A 14610-nucleotide genomic window follows, 5' to 3' on the forward strand; every position below is an offset into this window, starting at 1 on the left:
CCTCCGCCGGGACGCAGCTCGCTCAGGATCGGAAAAACACTGACTTCATCTCAAACATGAAACGGCTCCGTCATTTTCATCTTGAGCGGGTTCAGACGGGGCCACGAGATGTTCGTCAAACCTCGCGCGCACACACACACGTCGCCTGAGTACCGGGGCGCAATCGCACATGTTCTGATAATCAGCGCCATTACCGTCTGTTTACTCGTAATGTATTAACCGATCGACGCATTAAGGAAACAGGTTGGAGGCGTGGGGCAAGGCTTTGGGGCGATCACCGTGCCGTGTGCATTCTGGACCCGCATATCCGCACGTCATTACCCGAGCATATGGGAGCACGCCGCCCCGCTGAATTATGAACTCGACTTTGAGCTTGGATTAGTCCCGGTGCTTGCCTCCAGGGGACCGCCGCCACACATCTAACGTCTGGTAAAAAGATGGTGGAAACGAGAGGGTTAATTAACTGATGGCCCTGTGCGGCACGCGGGGTGATGGAATAGCTTTTGAATTATGGAACAGTGACGAACGCTGCTGCTGGTGGCGTCCGGCCATATGTCAGCGCACGCGCCTCCTGTGTCTGTGGCTCGGGAGACAGCTGGTCAGATGGCGCGCGTTCAACCGAGTTAGGGACCAATCAATCAGAAGCCTGTTGAGTTGCTTAAGCGGAGGGTGGGGTCTATACTGCGATTCGATCGCTTTATGGATTCGTCAGGGGAACTGTTTGCGGAGATATGAAATCGTCCAATCAGTCGCGCCACCTGATAATTGAGAAAGTGTTAGTAAGGGTCTGCTAGAAAAGCCCGAGGACGATCCAAAGTGGCAGTTTAAGGCCTCACTTCTCCTTCTGTTTGCTTCTGTTTTGGTTTGTGTAACAAAAAACGGTGCTGCCATTCTGACCGGGACTTTATTGAAAAAAAGGATTTTTGATTTCAAGAGACCGGCGGGTTAAATATAGATGACGTATTATTTCTCACTATCACAGGTCAGCGTTGTTAAACTTCCTCTCAGCTGATGACAAGCCTTTAAAAGGTTGGTCAAAGAGAAATGTTTTTCCATTTGTTCCAATAAATGTATTTTGGAGGATGTATTTTGAACATAAACCAAAAAATGGACTTTCTAGTTCAATTAAAAATGAAATTAAAAGTCTTGAAAAAATAAAAAAAATGAACTGACTGGATGAAATATAGTTTGACTGTTTCTATGCAAAAAAAAGTTTGAAGTTGTTGTTTTTATCTCAATAATCTTGAATGGATTTTAAATTTCGACGATTTATTTTGACAATAATAACTTCTTGTCCTGTCCGTCTCTGGCGTGTGTCTGTTCCCAGAGATATGCCTCTGAGTGCATCTGTATATCTGTCCTGTCATTGTAGATGTTCCGAAGATGCATCATACATATCTCCTTGTGACTCTCTGGTGTTTATGGAAAGGTCCCTGTCATTCTAATAAGACAGTTTCTATAAATAAAATCGTGTATTGTCAGAGCAGCAGTTGTGGCTTTTACAATAATATCCGAGGCGGGGACCGCTGCCAACGCAGAGACTTCTGCCCTCGCAGCGTGAGCGTGATGGAGATAGCCGGCTATTGTCTCAGTCTCTGCTGGGCCAAAAATGATATGGTCACACTGATCAATAGTCTCTGTTACACATGATGCATTTCCCATGGCTCTGGCTGTCAGCTTTGCTCCATCTGTCCCTAGCTGTTGCAAATTTCTGCAGTCTCTCTCTCTCTCGCTCGGTCTGACACACACACACACACACACACACACACATACACACACACGTGCACTGTTTATTCGGAGCTGGGTTCCCTTGAGAACTGTGAACATTTAGGCATAAAACAGGACCGCTGTTACCTTTTGAACTGCTCTCATGGAAAATAGAATGTTTGTTCCACATCAACTAGGACGATTGCGTAATGACTAAACGTGATGCGGTGACCCTTCTGCAGACAACGTGATACGAACACACAACTCGGGTCTTTTACAAAGGAAACGGGTAAACAGATGTAAGGGTTGCAGAAAGAAAGCGAGCTAATTGTCGGTTGAACAATAACCGGCTTAATAAGTTCAGGGAGGGGAGGAAGAAGTGATGCTCACCAGTCTGCCACTGCTATAAATAATCTTAAAGACCACCGTCCTATTAATTGTTTATCGCTGATGGACCATGAAATGAACAATTAGATCGGAACATCAATACATTTCACACTTTGATGCCGATGCGGAATTTCAAAGTGCTGGCGAAAACCTGAGACAGACAGCAGCATCAGTGTTGCAAAGTCTCGCGGATCATCCTGCACGGGGTCTGTTGTCTTGTGAAATATCCATTTATACAAATGGGTCTCGTACAACTTATAACGAGGGATAAAATACTCGGTAGCGTCTCAAATGAATGCCTGTGAAATTAAAGAATAGTTCCCCAGCTGTTGTCAGTTACATAATGCAGTGTGCAAACATGCATAATTAAGGGGATCAGTTTGACGATTATTGACCTTATCTCCTACTTTTCATTGATCGACATGTCTATATATAGCACACTGATGAACAGTCCCAAAAGGAATGCTCTATGAACCAACAGCCCAAATTGAACTTACTTGATATTCTACGAACTAGAAAGTTGGACTATAGGGTTTTGACAACAACCATATGCTTCTTAATCATTCCATCACTTTCAGCATCAGTTAAGATAATTATTGATTGCCGTCTAGTCTCCTGGAAACATGTCTACAGGAAGCTGCATTGACCTTAAAGTGCTGCTTTTGTTAATCCATCCGTCAGAAGTAAATAGAGTAACAGGATGTCAGGGAAATGTTTCCCTTCGCTGCATAAACTCTGCAAGTGTAACAACTTGTTTAATGTTCGAGCCGTTTGGATGTATTGTCATGTTTGCTTTTGTCCCCTTTGTTTCTGACGTCGTGTCTTTGTCTTACTCTTTAACATTTCTTTAGTCGTTAATGTGTTCATGTACTTGTCTGCACTTGTTTTGTACTCACTTTTCTACACAATACATTTTTTTTTTAATAAAATGAAAGGACATTCGCCACTATTGTTACATACTTACATGGATTGGTAATCGCATTTGACCCGTATCTAACAGTAATATAATAATTAGAGGTCTAATGGTTGCTACCGATACTGCAGCTGAGAGAGTTCGGGGTGTGAATACAGTGTGTTATTATACAGAGAGCATAGCCATGTGTAACAGTGTATATATGTGTCCTATGCACAGAGAGACAAGGCATCCAAGTGAACAAACCCCCCTCTGTGCGTCCACTCTGCAGGGCCTGTATGGTGTCAGGAACACTGAGCTGTGAGGAAAACAGCTCGCCACAAGACCGTCTGGGCTCAGCAGGAAGTGCCGCCGTATTTACTTCCAGGTCAACCTCAGACGTCATGTGGACCAGATGCCTGCTCTTCGTCTCGACCTTGTTTGCTTCCATCGCCATTGGTAAGAAACGGGCACACACGCAGCACAGATACACATTGTTTTAGGCGGTGCTGGTCTGTCGGCCTGTACTATAAATGCACTAAAGTGTTGGCAAGTTGTTTTTTTTATCGTTTTGTTATTTTCAATTGAACGCATATGTTGAAAGAGAAATTTGAGCTAATTTGTAGCCAGCTAGCGGTTTAGAGGTATACTGACCACCAACTAGCTAGCTTAGCGTTAGCGCCAGAAACTGCATGCAACACTCTGGACCTCGCAGAGGAGCTGGACGGGATTCAGCCCATTGTTCATGGAATGGGGTTTTTTGAAATGTCACAGTAGGAAAAAGCACAGGTGTAGATGATACAATTAACGATGGGCTGAAATCCATTTATGTGCTTCGGTGTTGCTCATGGCGGCTCACTTTCACGGCTAATTGGGACGCTTTAAAAGAGAAGGGCCGTCTTTAATGGCTGCTAAGATAAAGGCTTATTGCAGCGGAGGGGTGTTGGGGGGGGGGGGGGGGGGGGGGATCTGCACACACTGCCAGACAAAAACACATTTTTTACATACTTTAAAGTTTGGTTCCACATGTTCGGATTGACTTTATCTGCCCCCCCCCCACACACACACACACACACACACACACACACACACCAAAGCAACACTGCGGCTGCGAAACCCTTAACTCACTTACTCTCGTTTACACTTATCTTCTATCTTATTGCAGTGCACATTCTCCAGCTTCCTTCTCACACACACACACACATACACATTTAGACTGTGCGCACACGCATACACACAGTAGGCTGTCTGTACGTTTCCTCCTCTCCCCCGTGACGGTGGGCTTTGAAGACTCCTACAGGGAGCTCTGGCCCACTTGGACTTAATCCTATTAATGGCTGCTGTCAATCACGCTGTTGTGGAGGAAAAACTGCCGCAACATTTGCAAACACACACACACACGTGCACACACACACAGACGCACACAAACACACACACACTCGAGCATGTTCTTGTACACATGCCTGCCGACAAGCATTTGCACAGATGATATACTTTGAACACCGACATACTGTACGCCCATGGAGACACAGATCCTCCTTAAAAAAACACACACACAAAGTCGAGCACACACACACACACACACACACACACACACAGGAAGTGCTCACAGGCCGCCACTTAGACACGCAAACACAGAGGGCTTTGCCTCAACACGGAGAGATGAGTTTCAGTCAAAGGTATTTGCATCAATGTCTAAAGAATAAGTCGACATATGCAAATGCTGCTTTTTATACTGAGCGGGGATTAGTTGAAACAAAGACAGTTTAGACACACAGCAGAGAGCAGCTCCGTCTTCCCCGCAGAGCTGCGTCTCGTCATCATTTCAGGGTTACGTGGAGACAAATAAAAGAGAAAAGGAAAGCATGGAATTTTGTTTGGGGACAAAAGTCACAGAAAAAAAAAATGATTTGGACGTTTCACATTGTTCACAGGTGAGGCTGTTGTTCTTTTCATGGTATTCGTTGACAAGAAAACAAAAGAAAACAACATCCTTTCACTACTCAATACTTTCCGTCAGAGATGCACAGATTGCGATTTTCTCGGCCCATTCGGATTTGTATTATTTCAATCGTCAATGAAAACTGTCAAAAATTCTATATGCTATCTTTTTACTCTATTTTTATCTATAGTGGTTGTTTGCATAAAACACACAATTGAAATGATTTGTGGCTCGTGTTAATAAGATAAACGGATCCCTTTCTAATATCGGTTTTGCTGTGAAAACATCTCCGTCAAACAAGTGGATTTATTCATGTTCCTCCACCAAAAACTAAATTCTACAAGCTTAGAATTGAATAATACATTTCAAATGCCCATGGTCATCCTAACAAAGAACCCCAGTGCTATGCTGTGTTTTGGACAATTATAGGAAAAAACATCTGCAATACTTATCGAGGCGACTTCTTTCATTGGGTTCCTTTTTCAACAGTCCCAAGGGAGGAAGGTCTCTGACCAGAAGTTCACCTCAATGAAATTGCACAGGCTTAAGTGGGCGGATGCTTTTCCTATCATACATACGTTAAGTCTAACAAGCCTCTAGCTTGGTGAGCTCTGTAGCATAGCGGATATTTGGCTACAGTATTTGTTATTAGGATCAACTCATTGTTGGTTCATTTTTATTTTTTATTGTTTTAATGGGATTTATTGACAGCAAGAAAAAGCTAAATAGCCTTTCAAAAATCATAACTCTGTTGGATATTTTTTGTTCTAACTCCACATCGCAGACACCGGCACTGGTTTTGGCGATCAGAGTGAGAGATCACCTTTTAAAATCTCTCTCCCCTTCCCTCTCACCTTCTCCTCCTTTTCCATCCATCCCCACCTCCTTCGCCACTCTCTCGTTGTTGGCCCAAATGTAAAAATCGATTGCCTTTTGTCTCAGCCCCCCCCACACCTCAACCCCTCCACCCGAGGCAATGAGAGTGTCTGAATAAGATCGTCCGAGCTGTCGGCTGCTGCCAGGTTTCTGTCACCCGCTCCGAGACGACTAATGACAGACACATTAACATGCGCTCGCCGGCTCACACCTTAACGGCGTGTGTGTGTGCGGAGGCATTACGCGTCTGTATCAGAAGAGGTGCTGCGTGACTGCACATGATTGTTTTGTGTGAAAAAAAAAAAAAAAAGACAGATTCAAACAGTACATGTTTTATAAGTGAGGCAGCTGATATAAATAGATGAATCAAACGGTGACAGATGAGACAGGACAGAACATTTACTGCCGCGTATGAAGGCAAGAGCGGCTTTTAATTGGAATAAAGATAGACCCCTTATTTGAATCTTGTGTGAGTGTGTGTGCCATAATGCTCTCTTTATTCCCTGTAAGGCAACACTGTACGACATCTGATCCAAAGCCAGTCTAGACAGCTGCCGTACAATACGGCGTATTGATCCGCTCGCGCTTCGGTTAACCCCCCTTTCTTCACAAATTCACATTCGTGCTCACGGAGGCGGACGTGACGCGGCCATTGAGAAACTAAGAAACTAACACTCTTATGAACAGAATTATGACCCACTGCCCTAAGCGCTCCCCCTCACACACACACACACACACACACACACACACACACACACACACACACACAAGGTTCCTCAAATCTTCAGCCCCCACTGAGACACACATCCTATCTGAATGAGTGCTTAAAGTATAATCACAGCCTGCAGTGATGTACGTGTGTGTGTTCATTAGAAAGGACATTTTCAGTAAATGTCACTTATATATCAGTCTTATCTCTAAGCTAGCGCCTGTCATTATGACTGTAGTTCCCTCAGGTACCAGCGCCAAGCAGGTTTCTGCCTCTACAAGTCATCACTCACAGCATATGTGTGTGTGTGTGTGTGTGTTGTGGTGAAGGGCAGTATTAAAATAGAGCCCGGCCAGAGTGACATCGAGCTCATTCAGATTCTTTGCCGCATTCGTGTAACCATGACGCTCCCCCAGCCAATGAGAGAGCCAAGGGGGTGGGAGGACAGGGTTGCTATGGTTATCGTGACAGGGAGAGCAAAGGGAGGTGATGCCGTGCCTCGCTTTTCAGGGATGTTCGGAGGCCTGATTGTTGAGCGGTCGCGCGCTCGCCTGCGCGCGCATTGCGCCCGTGTGCTTTTGAGAAATGATTGGGAAAGGCCTTGACAGGATGAATTCCTCAATAAAAAGGAAAGTGACAGAACAACAAGCCGTCACGATCACCGGGCCCGTATACACAAACTGCAGACTTAATATATTCTATTTGTTTATCCGACAGGGACAATGCATATCATGTATATTGCACCGGATATAGCTTAAATTCTCAGTCGTGGTCCGCGGGTAGGGGTAGCCTGTGACAATATGAGGTGAATATGAAATGAAACAATAAAAACTCCACTGCGATTGCAGCGGGGCTAGGGGATGACAAAGGCGAACAACACGAGTGAGCAACCTCGGCTGATAAACCTATCCATCTATCAAGGGAGGAACGGCTGGTGCTCCCAGGACTCGTTGCTCTCAGGAACAGAGGATAACAACATCCAGGCTTCACCACAACAACCGACGTCCCTGGGCCCATCCAGCCCGAGAGCATCGATAGCACGGTCTTATAATCACGAGACAATATGTAGTGTGTGTTAATAAACACATGATTAAAAGGATGAGGACAAAATAAAGAGCCATTTGTATCGCATGCGTATTCGGATGACGGTGGAGTTTTATTGCATAGAAGTTATATAAGGCTGTGACCACACAGACAATAACTGATGGCAGGATAAGATGGGGTCCCAGAATGTAGATTCATAGGGTTTGTTAGGAAAGATACAAATAACTCCAGCATTATCTTTTATTAACCCATTCATGAAAATCAACAGATAAAACATCAGAAATAGTTTTAATTAGTTTATTAAATTAAATAATGTTTTAATAGTATACTCTTCTAACTAGAAAGGTGTACATAGTTGAGTGCGGATCTCTTCCAGGTGTGTCTGCAACGACCGCATCTGTATCGGCCCAGAACTGGTCTAGACACCAGTGGGCTGCGAAGCGTCATAAAACACACTTCATTCCAACTAAAAAAGAAGCGACGATTGTAAGCACGCTGTCGGCTCCACGTGGTCGGAAAAAAACATTTCATACAATCTTGCCGAAAATAAACCTCATCAATCTGTCTGTGCGTAGCAGCGATGTACTCAGCAGTGTGTGCTCTGGTAGTTCCGTTAGCTGTTAGCGATTAGCGGTTAGCCAAGCACAATGTCCAAAACACAAAAAATGAGCAAACTGAGTGAGGAGTCAGCAGGCAGTCCATGGCAGTATAAAACAAGGTTTTGAGGAAGTGTGAGTCACCGCGACTACAAGAGGTCCTTGAGCATGCAGCCATAACTGGCCACCCAAAATACTCTGCAACAGAGATTAGCCATGGACAGACACAGAGGTGCACTCACACACACACACACACACACACACACACACACGCCTGATCGCCTGATCAGCTTGGCCGAGATGATAAAGATACCCGTTGTTCATGTTCTTAAGGGAATATTCTGATTGATATTTAAGGCATTCAGCACAGACCTGACACAATAAACCGCATGAGATCCATATCACATTATAGCCAAGAGGGACATTTCGACTTGTCACAGCAGGAAAAGCACAGGTGTCATGTCGATAACTTTAAAAAACGACTGCATTCAGGGTTTCAGGGTCCAGGTATCGTGTGTGTGATGGCTCAGTGTCATGGCTCACTGGGACACTGAGCCATCCTGAAACAAAATGTGTGTCACCTGCACTTTTTACCGCCATGACAAGCCAAAAAAGTCTGAAGGGTGACAGCGGCTGCAAGGGGAGGCATCCCAGAGGCCTTTTCTCCTGAAGCACTTTTTTGCTTTTTATTATCTATAGTTGCATTTTGTGATTGCAGTGTTTATTGCCTTGGGACTTTTAGGAGCACAGGCCCGTTCATATCCCATGTCTCTATGCACCACAGGTGAGAGCCGTGGTGCAGAAGCTGCTGCCAGACATTCAGGTCATAAGACATCTAGACGTGATTAGTCAATGGAAGCTTGATTGCTGTTTGGTCTTGCAGATGTTTCATCATCCGAGAGCCTTCATCATCAAACAAGCAATGGAGCAAAGCAACAGCAGGAAATAAAAAAATAAATAAAAAAGATCTGGGGCAGATCAGTAGCTCCAATCTCATTGGAACTAATGACATGTTAACTCTCCCTGCTTCAGTCCAGCACGAGTGGATGTTTGCATTGAATTTGGAACTTCTGGGAATAACGAGGCATTGCCATCTTTAGATTAATCTCTGCAGCACTAAATGCCTGTATAAAAAAAAGCCAGGGAATTTACTCTCTATCTGGAGTGATGTCTAAAACGGCTAACTGCAAAACAGTAATTACCAAGTCGACTCACTCGCGACAGTGGACGTGCCCTTATAAATATTCGTCCGTGGTGCTATTGTTTTCATATAGTGTGGATAATTAGTCTATATGACAAGGGTACAAATGCAGTCTTAGTGGAACACAATCTGTGCTTGTACAATTTAGTCCTCCAGTGCACATTTTTTCAAAAGACAGCTCCACAAACAGTGTGTGTTTTCAGCGGGTATCATCAAGCAATCCTCTTTTTTTGTGTGTCCAGCCTTCGGCCGCGCCCCGATCCCCATGGCGGTGGTGCGGAGGGAGCTGTCCTGCGAGTCCTACCCCATCGAGCTGCGCTGCCCGGGCACGGACGTCATCATGATTGAGAGCGCCAACTACGGTCGCACCGACGACAAGATCTGCGACTCTGACCCCGCCCAGATGGAGAACACCCGCTGCTACTTGCCTGACGCGTACAAGATCATGTCGCTCAGGTCAGTGTATGTGTGTGTGTGGGTGAAAGCGAAGAGAAAAGGACACATGCCTTTTCAACGTAGTGTAACAGGAGGGGGGTAAAAAAAATAAGGGGAGCAAGGTGGTGGAAATTCTGTGGAAAGCGGCGTAACCTGTGAGTCACGCACCCTCTCTGTTCCTGTTCATGCGGTACAGCGACCATACAGCTGTAGAAACCTTATCACACAATGGGAGTTGCTCAAGTAACACTTCCTCTACAGCTGGCCCGTGTGATAGCCTCCTCTCCTGACAGCGCCATTAGGAGCTCAGCAGCCCAAGACAGAAAGAGGGCTCCACCGAGTCAGCAGTATAGCATTGAACAGTGGTTACAATACATAGTTTTGATGTAAAAAATTAATATCACCACATACCTCAATATCAATATTGAGACAAACTTGTAGAGTTGACTATTGTATGCTTTTACAAAATATTAAACAGTAAGATTTTTGATAAAATAGTCATCACTAATGTGGATATACTGACTACGTGGGATCAGGTCTGTGTTGCTGTTGAACGGTGTAATTGTACACTATAGTGTATGTTTCCAATATATGTTCAATCCGCACAATGTGATTGGTTGAAGTATTTTTTTCATGGATGCGAAAGCTAAAAAAAAAAAAAAATGTTTTCGGCCGCATAATATTCACATTTTGGGTGAAACGCGTCATGACGAGTTTCAAACTAGTCATGACGAAACAGCAATTCAAATTATTGACAGCTACAAAAAAAAAGACCTACAACCTACGCGGTGCAGGTATGATCACGAGCGCTATAGCTGAAAAATAATAGCAAAACAAAAATAGCAACGAGGGGAAAGCAATGCTCTGTGTAATGAGAACGTCCGGATATAAATAATATACTAACGTCACCATTAGTATCTCTATTTTTCACGCGTCACCCAGCTTTGAGTGCTCTTTTCCTGTCCCAATATTGCTGCTGTCGTCTTCCTCTCTCTCTCTCTCTCTCCATCGAACCACCTGTCTCTGTCGTGTGGCAGCGCTCTGATTGCGATTGCTCTGGCCTGGCTCGGCCTCCTCTCCGCTCGCTCTGGCAGCTGCAGCTTGTGTGGCCACCCCTCTCCTGCGGCCCTAGTCATCCATAATTTATACACATGTGCGCACACACACACACAGATACTCACAGCATGTGCCACACGCAGCATACACTGCCCAGGGGCTACACCAGACTTTAAGCTCCAATTAGCAGAGCCAGAGGCCAGACTTAATCTTGAGGGATCCTCCGTGGAGGTGACTCAGACTGGTTACAACTGTTTATCACATATATTTTCCGGAGCGTGTGTTTGTTGCAAGACGCTACGACTGAGCCCGTTTGAGTGTGTGTGTGTGTAATGTGTGTATAATGCTGCAATGCTCATGCGTTTTAAAGCACCGGCGTTACGTGGATGTGGAATCCTTGAGTGTGTGCTCATGCTTGTTAATGTGCACTGGAGGCCGTGTTGGGGGCTTGTGTGTCCGTGCGTGCATTTCAATTTTTAGCTACATTTTTTTTTAGCTCTTTCTCATACCCCCTCTTCGTCAGTGTGCTTCGGCCCGACTGCCTTCCACTCTCTCATTCCCTCTATGTCTGTATCGTCTCTGTTTTTTTTCGATCCCTAGCTCAACGGGCTGATAAAATCAGAGCATGTTCCGCCTGCCCAGTGTTTCCTCAGTATCACATTCTCCCTTTGTTTTCCTCTCCACCACTCTCCAAGGCCAGGGGAGTATGTGTGTGTGCGTGTGCGTGTGTGTGTGTGTGTGTGCACGCCCCACACCACATAATTGGTCTTGATATCAAAGCCTCATATCTCCAGAGGGTCTCACAAGGCTTCTCAGGCAACCTAGAGAGGACCCGATAGCGCTGCATTTCCCAGATTATCTCCCCATTGGGATACACTGGGTTGAAGGGGAAACGAAGCAGCGCCCATGAAAGTTCCACTTAATCTGTTTTAGCGATATGCCGGCCACTGTTCAATGACTCACTCTGTTTTTATCGTGTTTTGAACTGAGATGCCTCTATTTCAAAATGGCTACTGAGCATTCTTTGTCTTAAGGTTGCAGCTCACTTCAATGTCGTTTTCTGTTTTACCCTTATTATTGAAAGCAGCTGTCTTTTTGTGTTTGTTGTTATCCAATCTCCTCCTTGCTTTGTTGACATTAGCCGGGCCGTCCAGGCGTTCTTTGCAGGCATGTTAGCGTGCCCCGCTGGCTAGCTCGCGGCCACCGCTCTGCACTGCTCTCACACGGCGGTTACAGCCGATAGCGCCACCTCGACCGACTGCAGTGCGGAGGAAGAGTAGCACCAAGTCTTCGGTCACCGCTCAGGTTAACACCGTTAGCTCTGTCCGCAAAATCGCCACATTTTGCAACGTTAGCACCGTTAGCTGTGAGACGCCGGCGACAACCTCCTGCTCTGCCGAGTGAAGGTTCTCTCTATTGACCAGCAGGGGGCGACTCCTCCTGTTTCAAAAAGAAGTCAGATTGTATAGAAGTCTATGAGAAAATGACTCTACTTCTCTCTTGATTTATTACCTCAGTAAACATTGTAAACATGAGTTTATGATCTAAAGCTAGTTTCTTCTATACAGCATGATGTTCCTTTAGTAAATGATGGTCCATTTAGAGTCAAATAAACATAAAGCACGGTAGGCTTGAGGGCGGGCTTACTGTGATTGACAGTTCGCTGCCACTACGTCACTACTCCGCATTCCAAATACAGTAACTTCCGTTCATCGGTTACAAAAAAAACCCAACATGTCGTCCACAAATCAATGGGTGACGTCACGATGACGACGTCCACATCTCATATACAGTCTGTGGTTGAGAGCCGTTCAGAGGCAATTCAAATGCTCCCAATCTCGGATCCTGCACCTTAAATTAAGAAAATGTACATATGTTTCCAATCTTTATTGTTTTATTAAGCTCAACCCAATCTCCGCTGCACTCTAGGTGTTTCCCAAAAAGTGAATGGATCAATTTCATTGTTTTTTCAAAGCGGCCGAGTTGGCTCCAGCCGAGGGTGTGGCTGGGTTGAAGTGTCACTGGGGGGGGAAAAGTTAGCGAACTGAAGAATCACAAGGTTTGGCCTGTTCCATTGTACACAGGGAAGGGGCTAGGAGACAAAATATTGCCATGCCTCCCAAGTTGACATAAAAGTGACTTGATGGCTTCTGCGGAGATGCTTCACAATGCGCTCCTTGTCTCTTTACTGATACTTGAGCGCTTCGCTGGCCTTTTCTCTCCATCTCGCGCATCCATTCGGGTACTTGAGGCGGGAAGGAGCAGACACTGTGAACAATGTGACAGTACACACAACACCCCCCCCCCCCCCACCCCCCCCAACACCTCTTTACCGTCTCTTCCACCTTGTCCCCTTATTTGCACATGTCCCTTTCTTTCTCTCTCCTGCTCCATCCTTCCCCCCTTGAAGAAGTCCCTCAACGCAAAGAGAAACCACATTGACAAGAAAGACAAGGGTAGGGAGTTGCCTCCCCCATCTCTCCCTCTGCTTTTGGAAGTGTTAAATAACTTATTTCATTTATTATTCTCCTATCCGTCACTCTCTTCATATCTCCATTTTTTGGCACTCCTTCCCCCCCCCCCCCCCCTCCTCTCATTCCTCAAATTGCTTCTCATCCTCTCTGTCACTTTCCCTTTCTCCCTCACCATCTGTTTTTCGTTTTCACGAGCCCCTTTCCTGCCCCAGCCCCCCCCCCCCCCCCCCCCCCCCCCCACACACACACACACACACACACACACACACACACACACATTCACTTTTCTTCCTTTTTTTCCCCCCAGCCCAGGGGGAAAGGTGAGGCTGCGGCTGCAGTGCAGCGGGCTGCAGCATGTTGCCTGCATGTTCTCTATAACTAAGCATCGACCTGACCAAATGCACAGCTGGTTGCAGGATTAGATCCCCCCAGCCTGCAGCAGCCGCCCCCCCCCCCCCTCCCCTCCCCTCGGGGCAACCATAGGTGCACAATCGCTGCAAACACACAGCTATGTGTGCACACGCGCCAATGAGTACGCACGCATGCCTTCACGAGCGGACTCAAAGAGAAATTGAGAGAGTTGCTCATCAGCTCCCGTGCACGGTCAACTTCTTCTGGCAGCCTGTCTCTTTGGAACCGAGTCTCAGCCTTCAAAGCAACCGGGCTAGTGTGCTAGCTCGTGAACGTGTGTGCGTGTGTGTGTGTGCGTGTGTGTGTGTAATGTATGTGCGCGCAGATGCGTGCATCCAGGCTGGTGAGCGAGCGCACACCCGCACCTTTGAACCATTTCACGCGGGAGACTGTAAAGAAAACCTCAGAAGTCCTTTTCCTTTGACTCTCTGAATTATAGAAACCCTCTTGAATCATAGACTGCGATATAGTGCTGGCCGTGCACTGCAACCATTGAACTATGTCAAACAGTCTGCCGCTTTTTTTATTATTATTTTTTTTTTCCCCCAGCACATACCTGCACTTCATCCGTCCTCCACGTTGGATTCTAATCTACCTCTGTAAACACAGATGGAGAAATGAGCGCTCTAAACCTTACATGAATCTTACACTTTTGATCATTATTCCAGCCCAGTGACTCCAAGAACAAAAACAATAGTATCTGCTAAATTGGAGGTTTGTGCCGAGGCTGCGGCTACTGTGTGTTTTGCGTGCGTGTGTGTGCGTGTGATGTCTTGCAGAGGTGGACTCACCAGGATATTTACAATTATGTCTCGTTATTATCTCTCCCGACCTTTTTTTTTCTGTCTCAGCCTGCTCACTCTTCGTCTCCCCTCTCTCC

General features: G+C 45.9%; 1 protein-coding gene across 1 annotated transcript in view; it reads left to right on the top strand.

Annotated features, from left to right (window-relative positions):
- LOC306696217 (adhesion G protein-coupled receptor L3-like) overlaps nt 1–14610 on the top strand; it is a 112360-nt gene that overhangs the window by 27534 nt on the left and 70216 nt on the right. The window contains 2 exon segments of the mRNA XM_079159772.1: nt 3279–3445; nt 9597–9810. Coding sequence (XP_079015898.1) covers nt 3286–3445; nt 9597–9810 — 374 coding nt within the window. The 5' untranslated portion in view covers nt 3279–3285.

This window comes from Pholis gunnellus, assembly GCF_910591455.1.
Source record: "Pholis gunnellus genome assembly, chromosome: 5".
Lineage (NCBI taxonomy): Eukaryota > Metazoa > Chordata > Actinopteri > Perciformes > Pholidae > Pholis > Pholis gunnellus.